This window comes from Siphateles boraxobius, unplaced genomic scaffold (assembly GCF_051911475.1).
Source record: "Siphateles boraxobius isolate OS27281-9 unplaced genomic scaffold, OSU_SipBor_1 130, whole genome shotgun sequence".
Taxonomy (NCBI): Eukaryota; Metazoa; Chordata; class Actinopteri; order Cypriniformes; family Leuciscidae; genus Siphateles; species Siphateles boraxobius.
In genome coordinates this window covers 40,540,098-40,556,934 of record NW_027508734.1, presented here as the reverse complement: position 1 = coordinate 40,556,934, position 16,837 = coordinate 40,540,098, and the positions used below count along the sequence as shown (strand labels likewise).

General features: G+C 39.5%; 1 protein-coding gene across 1 annotated transcript in view; it reads right to left on the bottom strand.

Annotated features, from left to right (window-relative positions):
- irs4b (insulin receptor substrate 4b) overlaps positions 1 to 15,506 on the bottom strand; it is a 31,487-nt gene extending 15,981 nt beyond the window's left edge. Inside the window, exon 1 of the mRNA XM_077229508.1 lies at positions 11,754 to 15,506. Coding sequence (XP_077085623.1) covers positions 11,754 to 15,210 — 3,457 coding nt within the window. The 5' untranslated portion in view covers positions 15,211 to 15,506. The remainder of the gene's footprint in view (positions 1 to 11,753) is intronic.
- Between the last annotated feature and the right edge of the window lie 1,331 nt (positions 15,507 to 16,837).

Below are 16,837 nucleotides of genomic sequence, written 5' to 3'. Positions count from 1 at the left end.
CTAGTGAGAGAGACAGATAAATATAGAGAGAGTGAAAAAGACACAGAGACAGGACAGATAATAAAGTGTGCAGCACAGGGGTTTATGATGTGGTTGCTTGGCAGGCTCTGATTCGCCTTTGATGTAACCAGAACACTCCGGATATTAAAATACAATAAACACTGGTCGAGTAAGTCATAAATACAATAATTAAGCAGGAAGAATCGGTGTGAGTATGCGTGTGTGTGCATAAGACTCAAGCTCAGCACACCATGTTCTGGACTAAAACATTCCTGTCATCTCTCAACCCTAATTTGGGTCCATAGGTTTTTAAAAAGCTCATGTGATAGCTAGTGTATTACTCAACAGAACACCTCAACATGTGCCAAACGCCATCAGGCACTACAATCCACCGCTGCCTTAAGCGCTCTAATTTACCCTCAACACATTGGCAAAATGTTTAAAAGGTTGATATACAAGGCTTAGGTGTGTTTATGCATGTCTATAGTTAAATAAAACCAACATGAACCTACTAATATTTGTGCACACAAACATGGGGTGAAGGTTTCTTTAGGGAGGGGAAACTTGTTTGCTTGTGTATAGGGTCAAAGTTTCAGTCCGTAGATCAGTAACTCAGTATACCAGTAAACTAATGGGGGTTGAACTCTAAAGGCTGATACGGACTCATCCACAATCACTGACAAACAATATTGGTCCACAGCAATACATCGGACCCTAAAAACTGCATCTGATCATGGTCAGATTTTTAAAATATGTTGTATTTTATATCCCTAGTATGAATAATCCTTCTATCAAAAGATAAAAGAACGTACACTTCTGTTCAATAGTTTCGGGTTGGTACGTTTTTTTTATATCATGAAAGAAGTTGCACCAAGGCTTCATTTATTTTATCAAAAATGCAGTAAAACAAAAATAGAGAAATATTACAACAATTTAAAGTAACTTTTACAATTGAATATAGTTAATATGTAATTTATTCCTGTGATTGCAAAGCTGAATTTTCAGCATCATTACTCCAGTCTTCAGTGTCACATGATCCTTCAGAAATCATTCTAATATGACGAATTGCTGCTCAAGAAATATTTCTTATTATTATCAATGTAATGTTAAACAGCTTAATATTTTTGTGGAAACCAGGATTCGATGATTAATATAGCTCAAAAGAACAGCATTATATAAACAGCATCTCTAACATTATAAATGTCTCTTTTGATCAATGTAATGTGTCCTTTAAATTATTAAAGTTTAAGTACTGATAAAAAAATAAAAAAGGTAAGTTAATTCATTTGCGGAATACAGAAAAAAAAGAATTATATAATTTTGCTGGTTAAAATCCCATTCTGACAAGGGAGTTTCTCTTATGTTAGGCCATAGCAGATAGCCTAAAAACTGTCAAAGACTTTTTTTTAAAAAGATGATAAAAAGTCATTTTATACAATTAGTCTATGTATAATTGTTCTCATTCTCTCATATGCTTTGTAAAGCATGAAACGGATATGCGAGTTTGTGCGTGTTTGAACAGAATTTAACACAGGAAAAGGATCCTGTTACCTGTAGTCCGCATTTCCTGCAATAAGAGCAATACTGTTCAGCACATGCCATGGTCATAAATAAGGTGGGCTCTCAAAATAACACTGTAAATATAGGCATATGTGATGTACCGAAGGACATGACGCCCCTTGAGCAGGACTTTAGCCCACAGCTCATTTCTCAACAGAGGACTGAGATCTCCCAACACAAATGCACTTTATTATACATTCAACTTTTAGACTCTTTTTGCATCCAAAGGTTGCTCGCAGTAATTTTGCCCATAAATAAAAACTTATACATACTATATATATACAAAAATAAATATATACTACTTTCAAATAAAAATATGGTAACTTCAATGAAATAAAAACTATAGCCGTGACATAGTGGAGCAATAAAAGCAGTTTTAAACTATATGGAGTGTGTCACTTCATGGGGTTCATATGCATTTAATTATCTAAATAAGGGGATTCCCAGGAAACTCCACTAGTATCCACATTTTTGGGTATAGGACAAACTAATCATGTCACCCACTAATAGCACATTTCAACAAAGACACCTGAAACTGTGCCTAATAAAGAAAAAATACTGTACCTGTAAAAAAGTCCTATTAGAGAGTCAATCAAGTAGAGCCCGACCGATATGGATTTTTGGGGGCCGATGCCGATACCGATATTAGGGAGTAAAAAAAGCCCGATACCGATATATCGGCCGATATTATTTATGTGTATATTATAATACAGTAGCAATATTATTTATGTGTATTATAGTACAGTATACCAGTCAAAAGTTTGGACACTTTCCTATTGGTGTGTACAAACTTTTGATGGGTACTTTACACAGTAGCTATAAACAGAATAAATATTTTTTATAAACACGTTTTGCAATGATCACTCAAATGTGGTAATCATACACTTGTGTGACACAGATATGTAATGGAGGCAGGGGGAATGATAGAATGAGAATTATACAGGTGAGCTGTAACCAAACTAGTTTGCATTGCATGTTATATTATATTATATTCTATTCTAAATACTGTTGCATAATCTTCACTAACGACGACTTTGTCTTTTAATTTAGTCATAACTTGTATCAATAAATATATAAAAAGTGTCACTGACAAAACCTTATTATCTTCTATTTTTACTCTTAATTCCTCTAATCTCTACCAGTGGAGGAAGAACTCAGATCTTTTTACTAAAGTAAAATGAATAATATCATAATGAAAACGTTTTTAATTACATATGTACAGTACTTTTATACTATTTTAAATAATTAGTAAGCAAAATGTACTAAACGTGAAACTAGGCTACTCTTAATGCAAAATGGCCCTATATAAAGTGTTATAATTATATACATTTTTGGAATATTGCTTGATGTTGTAACGTAGCGTTATCAGGCAGAATGAGCTTTAACACTGTGTCTACACCGGCCCCGGCCGTTACTGCTCGCGTCGCAACAGCTGTTTACCCTAGACAAAGCAGAATCAGTTTACTGTCGGAGATCGCTCGCGCCACGCATTTTAATCAATGTTTCATCAACCAATTGCCTTAATAAATAAGAAGAAGGCCTAAATATAGCAGACAATATAATCAGGACTTCTCAGCTGCGCGCTTGCAATAGTCACAAGCTCACACAATACGTGACAGAGGCTTGTAGCAGAGAAATCAATTCTGTGAATTACACTGCGCAAATCACAAGTAGGCTACTACCCACCGGATGAAGAAGGGTTGGCTCTCAGTCTCCACAGGCTACATAAAATATTCATTTTATTTTATTTTTCGTGTTTGCATTTATGAGGAAAAAACAATGTTACAGACGCGACAGTTCAGCACTACGGACGTGAGCGCTCTGAAAGCGGCACTAATGCTTTGAAACTTTCACATAGACATCAAACAGAAAGCACAAAACCTTTCGTTTCAAAGTGAATTTCGTTTTGTATTAATTGTATCTTAATTTTAATCAATGTTTCATCAGCCATTTGCCTGGATTTAATTTATAAGAAGTAAATTTAGCAGACGATAGATAATCTCGACACGGAGGCGCCTGCGGGTGAACTGGAGCTCGTCTCATGAACCGAAACTTAGCGTATAGACCTGAGAATTGAAATATATCTATATTGAAATGTCTACTTTTAAACAGAACAATTCAAAACGAAAGACAGACAGACTCATGTAATCGTATGAAATGTGCATTTCTCTCTGGCGCGCGCTCACTGAAGATCGCGAGTCAGCATCGTCAACTTCATCTTTGGCTGACACTGACTGAAAACACTTGTTTATTAATAAACAATTAAAATGTCTCCTTGCTATATTTGTTGTATTCATAATCATTATTTTTGCCAGTTCTTGTGACAGCTTTTAGGTGCTTTATTGGCAGCGCCACCCTTACATGAATCACGTACCCGCATTTTTTAAAATATTCATTTATCGGCCATTATAAATGCCGATACCGATAGTTAGGAAAATGCCTAAAATCGGCCGATAATATCGGCCCGCCGATATATCGGTCGGGCTCTACAATCAAGTATGCTTTTCAAAATGGAGTATAAAATTCTACTGCTAAATCTGATCCAAATACATTCAAATATACGGCAGAGGATTAGGGCCAAGCAATAATAAAAAAAGAAAACCATCTCGAGATTAAAGTCATTATAATGCTAAATTAAACTCGTTAAATTTCGAGGAAAAAAACTTGAAATACTATCTTGAGAATTAACTCATTAAATATAGAGAATAAAGTTGTTGTGTTTTGAGAAAAAAGTTGTTGTGTTTTGAGAAAAAACTCGTTAAATTTCGAGAAAAAAGTCGAAATACAATCTTTAGAATAAAGTCGTTATTTCACTGTCATTTCATTTCACTGTCATGTCACTGGTTGTCATTTCATGTTGGACAAAAGCGAGTACATCGCGCAAATTGGACTGATTTCTCGCTTGCAAATTCTCTTAAAGTTCGTATGCTAATAATTATTATTCTGTCATAATTAGCTAAAGTTGAGTATTTCTTTGTTACTGAAAGAAAGTCTAAAACATAGCTTGACTAAGTCATCCAACTCTGCCATCTCCTATATCAGTAGGCTATGCAATGAACACTGATCGAATGCGTTACTCTCAACATTTCTACTTTTTTCTCGAAATTTAACGAGTTTTTTCTCTAAATACAACGACTTTATTCTCGAAATCTAATGAGTTTATTCTCAAGATTGTATTTAGACTTTTTTCTCAAAATTTAACGAGTTTTTTTCTCTAAACACAACGACTTTTTTCTCGATATTTAATGAGTTTATTCTCAAGATTGTATTTCGACTTTTTTCTCAAAATTTAATGAGTTTTTTTCTCTAAACACAACGACTTTTTTCTCGATATTTAATGAGTTTATTCTCAAGATAGTATTTCAAAGTTTTTTTTTCACGAAATTGAACGAGTTTAATTTCGCATTAAAATGACTTTAATCTCGAGATGTTTTTTTTTATTATTATTGCTTGGCCCTAATCCTCTTCCATACAAATATGATCAATTCAGCTCACTGAAAAAAAAATTATGGAGTAAAAACTATAAATATAATATTTACATTTAGTCATTTAGTCAACGCTTTTTTTTATATCCAAAGCGATTTACAACTGATCGACTCTTTGCAGTCTTGAACTTGTAACTATCACTTATTACCAGCCATACATGCACATTGAGATCGATCAGACTTTACTGTAGCCCCAGCAGCAAGTCAATATAAGCCATTTTCATAAAGGTTCACAAACAGACACTAACTAAAAACTACAATGGTATTTCCATGTTTTTAGACACAGAATCATGCAGGCATGTGATCAGCTGAAGACAAAGAAGGAAACCCTTATCTTTGTTGACAACAAATTTATAAACCATTCTCTTTATATGAGAATCATGTTGCATTCCTAAATGCAAATTATCATCTACTCAAACACAGCACTAGCAGAGTAAAATTGACTGTAAATCGAAACTGAAAATTAACATTACTCTGAAACATGTAATGTGTCAGACTATATTATATATTTAAATAAATAATATAAATATATATATAAATAGATAGAGTAATTTGATGGTTGCACTAAGCCATATCACATTCTCACAACCATGCAGAGTCAAAATTCAGTTATTAGGCACTAGTTACTAAGCAACTGGCAAGTAACGCGTTTCAATGCTGAATTTTTTTTCCGCATTTGTCTCTTTAAACACAGACTAACATGCTATGGGTGCCCCGCAGATGGAGCCGCAAGCTCATGCAGCGCTGTCAGAAGCAATACATGCATGAAATCAAATAACATTTTGCAGTTTATTTAGTCATTGTTTAAGGCTATTACGCTGCGCAATTTTAATCATCGTAAAGTAACCAGCCACAAAAAAAAACTTTTTTTTCACGTAGGTCAGTCATACTTTTCAGGTCGGAAAATACGGAAATCTGTATAAACACGAGGGGAAAGAAATCACATCCCTGATCATGGTATTCATAAGTTCTCATGAATATCATTTAAATAACATCAATAATATAATACGATGTAATATTATCTGATAGCTTCATTGTAACATGGTACCATTACAATACGTCTTTGCAAGGGGAAGGAACAGATCAAGGCTTTAAACAGAAACGCAGCCTAGGATCAGACAAGACTACATTAGATATGCAGCAGAGACCAAAATAACCATTTCAAACATTTCTCCACTCAATTGGAGGATCTGACCATTTAGTACAGAACAAACTGGCCTGTTCTCTGCTACCTTGGCTGTTTACCTCGTGATGTGTGATGTGTGATAGCGCTTTTCAGAGCTCACTCTTGGACTATGTGTTGTGATTAAAACGCATTCCTGTGTAGCTATGCACTCGCTAATTTACATTCCAACACTACAAAGAGCGCACATACCCCATATTCAGACAGATCCCGGTACCATCACAGCCAAAACATTGCCTTATTAACATACCAGTGCCACACTCAGTTGACCTGCCCACAATAGGTCAGAATCAAATGCATTTATTGTACTTGAGGTTAAAGGTGCTGCAAGCAATTTTAGCAATTGCACTAACTTCAAACTCCTTCCAAAACCTCTACCTGCATAGACATCTCGTTAAACCTAAACTTGTACAATGTTTTTAGAGTGTTTCTTATTGGCAAAAAAGGGGCATGCCACTTCCTTGACTCTTTTTTTGCTGTTTGCCCAGTGTAGAGCTCTCACAGAGACACTTAAAACGTGTTCAGTGCAATCGCGAATCTCTCCTCTTCCCCAGCTAACAATTTTAGGCTATAAGAACGTTTTCATAACGTTCCCATTAAGTTATAAAAACATTATTTCTGAATGTTCTAGGAACATTCAAAACGTCCAGTTTTTAGACGTTGTATTAACGTTATTTCTTGGTTATAAGAACTTTATTCAAAACGTTATAAGAACGTTCAATTCTCCCGTTATAAACGTTGTATTAACGTTCTTGCTTTGTTATAAGAACATCATTCAAACGTCATTAGAACGTTAAATTCTCCCGTTATATAAACGTTGTATTAACGTTATTTCCTGGTTATAAGAACGTTATTAGAACGTTAAGAAATAACAATTTTAGGTTATACTGGGCGCTATTCTATTCTACAATATTCACTAATGACAGTAAAATGGACCATCCTAAGTCAATTTACTGCAGTAATTCCTCTCTCAACCAGTAGAAAATGCTTTGAACACCTGATTATGCATGAAAAAAAAACTGTCATAAACCGGAAAACCGTCATGATTCTGAAAAAAAACGTGATATACATTTTTGGTCAAACCGCCCAGCACTACTAAGGTCTTTGAATTGATTTGGTCAGAGGCTGATTTGAGCTGCTTGTGCTGCTGTGGTTGAGTATTCCTCAGCACTACTGGAGTGGCTAAATTATGAAAGAATATCAGAGATGGAGAGACAGAAATACTAGACAGACAGAAATGGGGAAAGAAAGACCGAAATGGGGAAAGAAAGACTAATCAGGAGAGAAAGTCTGGAGTACTCAAGTACCCTGGCCAGAGCTCAACAATATAAGAACTTCACTCGCATTTGTGTGAAAAGGTTACCATTTGCGCATGTGGACAATTATTTGAGTGAAGGCTATCTGTGCAAGTGAAATACTTGGAGTTTTCCTTCACAAACTGAAATGGGGTGAGCTCATTCAGAGCAGCAGTGTTTAAAAACTGATACAGCTAACTTTGAGTTCTTAACCCAAGCGCAGAGTCATGACCATGACACAGCAGAATCTAGAGCATTTCCCCTAAAACAAGGGAGGCAGTGCCTCTTCCACACTCTTTAAAAAAATCCAATGAAAACATTATGAAATATGACAGTTAAAATAAATACACACATATATACATATATATATATATATATATATATATATATATATATATAAAATCACTGATTCTGGCTTCCATGGCTGCAATATGCTGTGTTTTCCGTCAACTGCCAACCTGTGGTGGTGAAATACTAATTGGCAACCAGCGGTATCGCACAGACCAAAACAAAAACAGACTTTCTGACACGGCACGCACATTTCAAAGTAAAATAACTGGCTGTAGAAGTGTTTTCTTTTAGAGAAAAAATAAGTTAACTCCGCATTTCCTAAATATATCAAACATATGGTATTTTTATGCTTTAGTACAGTCAAAAACTTTCAAACAGCACCTTTACTAGACCCCCTAAGTCATGTGAGAGGAGGCAATGCCTCCATCGTGCTTTGATTTGCCTATTATATTGTTTAGGCTACATGAAACTCTCCCGACTCTCATATTAATGTATGTTCTGCATCCACAGACCGATCCGAATGAATAGGTAAATAGTGCTGTTAATGGGAAGACTAAAATAAAATAAAGTATAATACTCGCGCACTTAAGATATCAAAATCAGCTTGGTGAAATGAACACATTTCTGTGCTGTGAGCAATGTTTAGCTTTGATTGCAGATGATCCAAAAATAAGCCAACTATTAAACAGAACATAAAAAAGCAGCAAATAAAATATATATGAAATATTCCATCTGTTCTTATACTTTTTAATTTTGAGTAAATGCAACAATACTTAGATTTAAACTTGGTTTTAAAAAAAAATAGAACAGTATTGTTCTATTGTAGAACATTAATGCAAAATAGAAGCGTATTGATTTTTTTGATAGTATAAGTAATGTTTATTTATTTAACCTGGAAAATGTGCCAATATTACGTGCAACTGGAACATGAATTTACATGAAATAACACTGTGGACTTTGCCTCATTTCAGAACACCACTGCACACCAAAGAGAAAATAGTACTTTGGCACTGAATGATTTCTACATTCACATACCACTGTACTCCAAGGTACTTGGAATAACATGGCACTACTGTGGTACAATAAAGTTAAAAAATATTGACAAAAAAAGAGTTCAATAATACTGGTGAAAAAGAGCAGAGCGCGCACGAGTGAGAGAGATTAAGAGCGAGACAACTGGCTGGACTGAATCCTAGTTTCTCCAGGTGGATGAACACAGCAGGCTTAAGAACAACATTTTTCGACACTGATGCATTTCCTGCAGCACAAGTCCCATGCTGCAAAATGCTGAGACTATTAGCCCACATCAAAGAAACCAGTGGATGAGCCAACAAAACATGCACAAGCGTGAAACATGAAACTGTACAACATGTTTGGTACCAACACCTGGCACCAATAGAGCGGCGGTCCTCAAACTGTCTGCAAACTACTGGTGATGCTAGAGGATTGTGGCCAGCACTAATAATAATGACAAGACAAAAGAACCAACACTGAAAGTGACTAATTCATCAACTCATAAAAATGAATGAACTGGTTGTGTTAATTTTACAGTGAAGCAGGGCTCGCAAGTAGTTGAAAATGGGGGGAGGGGATTATACTTTGTAATAACCATGACTCCTATAAACCGTATCCATGACTAGCAAGTAGGCGCAATCAACGAACACTCACACAAACAATATCACAGCAAGTACTGCTATCATACAAAAATCCAGTAAAGTCTAGTAACTACCCAGTGCAACATGGAATTATGTTATGTTACTGGCCTTATGCTGGCAGCCATGTACAGACACAATGAACATGTAGGCCACACAGAGATGATGCAATCCATGTATGAAACTGAGGTTCACTTTTGAGATGATATGCTAACTTTTGAAAAGACAACATAAATGGTCACATTATAGCTCTAAATAAATGGGATAGATTGATGGATAGATTATTAGTGTATATCAAACAAGATTAGCTAGATTAAAAATATGAAGTAAGTGTTTTAATGTAAATTAATTTATACCAACAAGATGTGCAGAGACAACTGCAAGTAAACCATCAGCATGTCAAACTCCCTGTATAACATTTAACGGTTTCGTCTGAGCAGTACTCGACATTGACTCGATGGTGTGAGTTTAGGTAGGTACAACCTGTTTGTTTAAAGTTATGGTAGATGGAGACCTATTTGTTGTTTGTGTGAAATTAGCCTGCAACATCTACTGGAGACTATTAGCATAGTAGCCTACCTGCAGTGCCCCCAAAAGCATGCCAGTGTATTTCGAATGATTCGAAAAGCACCTGTTTATCAGATTAATTGCAAAGTTTAACCATTACAGACTGTTAGGACCTAAAAATGTGCAAATGATAAACTTTCAGTTTAAACATTCCAGCAATTTTAAACCTTTCAATGGTAAGACGACACAGAAGAGAACTCAATTTGAAACTCGCGCGCTGTTTTCTGTGGGCAAACACAGAGTAGCAACACAGACAGTATGCAAACACTGAATTCTGTTCTCCTCCTCTTCTATTTGTGCTTGAATAGACACGCAAAATTATGCCAAAATGCCCATCTTTCATCCTAGGCATACTATATACTGCCAGACATTCTGTTTAGGCAAGTTGGAGCTAAACTCTGCAGGACAGTGGCCCTACAGTTTGGACACCACTGACTTATGTGAACTAAACAATTGAGAAAGAAAACAGATGTGTATCATTATATAGGATTCGTGCCTATTATTCCTGCTGCTGTCTGTGGCAATGTTCAACAAATACAACAACAAAATACAAAGAAAATCACTTCTGTAGCTTTAACAAAGATTAATTATTTTTAATTTATACATTGAAGACGAAGCAGTGTTATTTTTACATTTGATTTTTCAATTTATGTACCTGAATACTGTAACCTGAAAAACAAAGCACTGTTATTTCCTTTGTATCTTTGTTCTATTGTATTTATCTACGCTTGTAATTTGTTAATTATTTTCTTATTGTATTTATCTACGCTTGTAATTTGTTAATTATTTTCTACGCAGATTCACTTCAATAATATTTTTTTTAAAGTCAACCCAATCATTCTGGAATGATTAATTCTTCCTAAATATAGCTATTCAAGTAATGTTTTCATATTGCAATGTATTTTGCAGAAAAACAAACTATTACAATGTCAGGTTTTTTTCCCCAATATCATGCTGCCCTAGTTGGCTGGCAATGCTGCATGAAAAAAAAAGTTTCCTGTGTATCATCCGCTGAGTCATGCATCTACAAAAGTCCTGTTTGCCAAAGAAAAATAAAGGTATGAGAAAAAGAGAGAGGGTAAGAGATGCTAGAAAGTTATCAGAAGCTTTAAACCAACCTTTTCTCACACACTCATACATCTCTGCTTCAACTACGATAAACAAATTAGTCATCTAGGGCTTGCTGAGAACACTGACTCACTAACACTGCATTCTCTCACTCCCCCTGCAGCAACACACACTCAGCCAAGTACACTGCAGTCCCTAAACAAAGTGGATATTAAAAAAAAAGAGAAACACTTTGGGCAAATGAGTAAGAGAACGCAACAGGAAGGAGATGGCAAGAGAAGGGGGCCTTTTACAATAGTTATTTTGAATAGCTTGTCCAAAAATTACAAATTCTGTCTTTAACTCACCCTTATTTCATTTCAAACCTCTACGCCTTAGTTTCTTCTGTTACACACTCAAAAAAATTATTTTTTCTTTACTATATTTTGTGTTCCACCAAAGAAAGAAACTCATACAGGTTAGGAACGACACAAAGGTGAGTAAATGAATAAAGAATATCAAATTTTTGGGTAAACTAACCCTTTTTATTTACTAAAAAATATTTGTATAGATCGTAATGCAGTATGGATGGAAAGTCTGTGCATAAAGGAATGAGACATGATTTTAAGAGACATGACATGAAAAACAATTAGTCAAATCAAAGATTGCTAACCTTTAGACACTGCTGTAAAATCCTCAGATTTCATTAAATCTATGCTGGCATAGGCACCGTTCTCTGGGGGAGGAGCGCTGGGGGATGGCAAGGGAAGCGCATCATGAGCGTTCCCAGGCCGGAGATCATCTCTCAGGTCCAGGGAGATGTAGTTCAGGCCATTCTGGTGTTCCACAGTTATAGTTCTTGCAGACCTCACAGAGGGAGAATTTGCTCTATCTGATGTGGTTCCCAGCATTACATCACTTCTGGGTGTCATGCTATCAATCCAAACGCAGTCAAAAGTTTGTCCCTTGTTGCGGCCCACCTGCTGAGCCCCAACATTGCTAGGTACGGTGCCATTGGTGTCCGAGCCACTTCCACCTGACGTTCCCGAAGATGTGACAAAGGTCTCAGAACTGTGTCTCCGTCTGCCCTGGGGATCAGCACGGACAACTTTGGGCTCAGTCGGGGGGCTGAAGGGGAAAAACTGTTGCTCCAGAACACATAGGTGCTCAAGCATGGCTGTAGGGCTCTTCGACTCGTCCTCAGGCCCAAAGGACATGTCTGTGTAGTCGTCAGGCTTACCCATCATGAGCCCGCTGCAGTGGGAGGATGAGGAGGGCCGGATATATGAAGGAGGATTCCAGGGGGCAACCAGAGAGGGCCGAGGGGACCGACTCTTAGGTGGAAGTCCAGACACCTCAACAGTCATGTAGTCCTGCGGCAGAGGGGACTTTCGCTGCTCCCGGTTGATAGTGAGGGTTGATGGAGAACCTTCACCAGACAACGGGCAGGCAGAATATGCGGGCCGATCCCCAAATTCAATATTCATGTATTCTCCAGGACTGGAAGGCCGCACTGCCGCTTCACATGCTCTCAGAGAGCCGTGACTTCGCCTTCCTAGGGGCAGACGGTTCGGCCGAATGGCACGGCGGTCCGTGAAGCTATTATGCTGAGAGGACTCAGAAGGTGGGCACCTGCTACTGTGATCTGGGGTGGCTGTGGGCGAGATGTAGACTGGTTTTGCTGGGGAACTCATGGGGACATAATCATCATGCTCAGCCTGGTCTCTGGATGGCGCTTTGTATGAGCGAGGGAGAGAGAAATATGGACTGTATGACTTGGGGACACCAGGAGTGGTCAAGGCATAATTCTTCTCTGTGGAAAGCTTTTGAACATTAGCTGTGGAGCTGCTCTGAGACATATCCATGTATTCTGCATTCTTGGGGCAGTCAGAGGCTCTCTGTGCCTCTGCTTGTCTGCTAATGTCAGGGCTGCAGGGGAGGGGTGAGTCAGCAGCTCCACTCCTACCTGGGAGCATCATCATATAGCCTTGAGAGTCTGTGTACTGGGGAACATTTAAAGCAGACCTTTGGATTTGTGGAGAGGCAGAGAGGAAAATATTTGGTTGCATAGGCATGTAGTCTGCATCACTAGTGGAGGGCAGCACACCTGCCATCATGGGCATGTACCCATCATCCTTAGGAGCGTCAGCAGGCCGTAGGCTAGGGGGACGGTCCTGGCTGTGTTCAGAACTGGAGCTGTAGTCAGAGCAGAGGGAGGAGGAGGTAGAGACAGTCTGGGCACTGCCGCTCCAAGAGCTACTCTCAGCCACAGCCTCGTCCAGCGAGAAGGTGGTCTGGGTCATCTTTTGATAAACAGCTACTCCAGCAGCACTAGCACCCCCACCCTGCCTGGAGAAGGAGGCCGTCCGCCTCCTTAAAGACCCTGGGCGTGAATCTTCGTCAGCACTCTCATCACGCGTCGCCTCAGCCGTGCTCGTTCCGAACACGTCACGATTCCAGCCCATAGCCATGTAGTCATTGAGGCAGTGCTCCTCACGGATGGGTGGTGTGTTTCCCAGGGAGTCGGGGGTGTTGCTGCGTACTCTGAAGTAGCGGAAGTCTCCGGGGCTGGAGCCATACTCGTCAGATGAGTTGAAACCTCCATCGCTTGGGGATCCACAAATAGATGCGCTGGAGGGGCGAGTGATGGTGTCTGACACAGAGCCATGCCCGCTGCTGCTAGACATGCTGATCGGACTGGTTGTTGAAGGGAAGTGTGACACTGGCAGCGAGGCAGAACGGGCATGATAAGTGGAGCCTGGTGGGGCACGAATGTAGCGGCCCCCGGCCCCACTGCTACTTTCCTGCCTGCTCAGGTTAGCACGGGCTGTGTTGAGATGAATAAGGCTACCTGTCACCGACCGAAAGGGACGGTTCATTGTGCTCTCTCCCTCGCTGGAGGTGCGAAATCGGTATCCATTCGCTCCACTGCTCTTCCTGCTAGATGTAGTGCCCACCACAGACTCTGTACGAGACCGCCGCTGGAGCCCTGTTTGGCTGGGCGGCAGATTGCCCAAATGTCGGCGCGTGGTGATAAAGCCCATCGGGTTGGTGCCAGAAGACTGGCTTTTGCTTCTAGGCCTGAACTCAGTAAATGCCTTCAGTGCCTTCATGGTCTCTAAAATGGTCTCATGCATGTTTTGAGCCACCACAGAATCATCCACCTGCATCCAAACTTCCCCAGGACCTATAGAAGAAGAGCGGCCAACCTCAATAAAAAAGAAGCTCTCCGAATGGCCACAGCGCCTGATATTCATCAGCTGCAAGTTCACGCAAGGCGTCTCAGAGTTCAGCTTCACCAGGTGGATGCTCTTGGCAGAGAGACATAGCCTATACACGCCAGTTAGATTCTTCGTCTGGCCCAAGCCCTTTGGTTTAACATTCACCTGCCACACTTCCTTAAAGTCAGTCCCTGGGGTCACAGTACCGTATCCATCGTCAATCTCTTCCGCGTCCAGGTGGCCCCTCTTCCCCTCACTCATAAGCTCGCTGAGCGCCTGGTACCACTCCTCCTGCTCCTGTTCATTCTCAGCAACAATTGCAAAGTATTCATCCTTAGTATACAGAGCAATGAGATGTTTATTCTTTGAATCTGCCCTTTTATTCACAGTGAAACACTGATAGAGATAGATCACTCTTTTGGGGGGAGAGGCGCCAGCTGATGCGGCGGCAGCAGCGCTCGAGCGCAGGGTGTTTCGGAATTTCTTCTCGCTGTCATAGTATTCCAGTCTGCTCGGCCCCAGTTGACTCGACCCCCGCAAGACGAAAAACCTCTTATGGCCGTGTTTCTGCTTTCTCAGATAACCACACTTCCTAATTTCGTCAGACACAGCAGAGCTGGTGTTCACAGCTGGGGAAGCTGAGGTAGCGTGTGTGTTGCTCGCAGCAGAGTCTTCGTACGCTCGGTTAAACGAGGACCCTTTCTTCGCCGGTGATTCCAGGTGCTGTTGATGTTGATCACTCGGTTGATGAAAAGCAGCGCCACCGACATCCAGTACGGAAGGGGGTTCCCCGACAGAGATGTCGCCGTTCGCCGTTGCAGGTTTACCGTTAGACCCGATAGCCCGCTGTTGCGTTTCCAGCATCAACATAGCGGCTTTGCCTTCTTGGTAGTTCGCGAAATTTGCCATCAGATAGGAGATTAAAGGTCACTTTACCTCATACTTATAGACCGAGACCCCATGTTTGTTTGGGGGGAACCGTGTCTCAAGCGGCGCGCTGAGGTATTTTCAGTGTTGAGCTTCTCTTGGCCGCCACATGAAAAGCAGATATCCCGGTCAATGCTCCTAGAACTCAATACCAGCAACTGCAACATGACCACATTTACCCGATCTATTAACGGTAGATCCTCCTAACGGGCTACCAGTCTGCTCCTCGCGCCCTGTGTGTACACTACGGAGCACAGCACAAACAACACATGACTCGTGCGTCATTCGCTTGTGGGTGGGTGGAGGCGACCGATTGAGCGAAACGTGTGATTGAAAGCTGCTATGACCAATCACGCTGGACCTTTTCGGTTATACGTCAATGTGACTGACCAATGGCTTCACTCGGAGTTTCATTGAACTGGCAAAGTGACGTATGATGATTGATAGAGTTTTGTCCAATGATTTGATACAAAGCAGTTTGCGTCATAGGATATCGAGCGTTCATTGGCTATAGCGTTTGGCTGTAGGGTCATCCGTCCTATCACAGGCATTTTCATAGTTCCTTGTCGTGGGTGTTGTTTATCCCTTTCGTAATGCGCGTATCACTTGCTAGTTTTCTACTTACTGCAGCCGATTGTCTAATTACCTTTGTTACGTGTTTGCCAAACACCAATGAATACATCCTTTTATCCCATTATTATTGTATTTTGCCGGTGATTGGTATTTTCAACACAAGAAGTCTGGATTTGTAAAGTACTTGCAAAGCCACTCGTGTTACTACCTACAGTAGCACTGGCAATTAAAGGTGTTTTGTAAGTGTGTTGAGAGAATGTTGTTGTAAATTGAAATTGCTTCACATTTCTGTGGGAAATATACTAGTAATCTCATCTTGAATACCAAAATCAAAACTGTCAGAGGCAGAGAGATTAATAATAGTAAAGTTTCATGATAGCAAAGTTTCATAACTAAAAATCAATACCTAACCATTTAGATTGTTTAGTATGAATTACATTGATTGGATAATTCATATTCTGACTTTTTACTAGCCTTTAAAAATTGCTATTCATTACAATTATTATTTTATATAGACTCAGCAAAAAAGAAACGTCATTTTACAAGGATGTTTTGTTTATAAGAAAAGTTATGATTTATTTTTGAGGCAGGCTAATTTTATGAAATCCAAATAAGCTTTATATATCTTTATTGAAAAGGGGTTTAACAATGTTTTTCATGCTTCAAATATATTTTGTGGAACCATATCCACATGCACCTTGCAACAGTCCTTAAGACACTACAGGATGAATACAATTCAGTTCACAGGTCCAATACATTAGGACATTAAAGAGATCTTTCTACTGACTCTGAAAAACACCAGAAGAAAGATGGCCAGGGTCGCTGCACACTCGTGTGAACATGCCATTGGGAAGCATGAGGACTGTACTGTATATGTGGCAAGAGCAATAAACTGCAATGTCCTTTATGTAAGACACCTAAAACAGTGCTACAGGGAGACAGGAAGGACAGCTGGTCGGCCTTGTAGTGGCAAACACTTCTATAACCATATAGGCCTATAATAAAGTTAAATGAAAATTATCACATGTGGCCAATT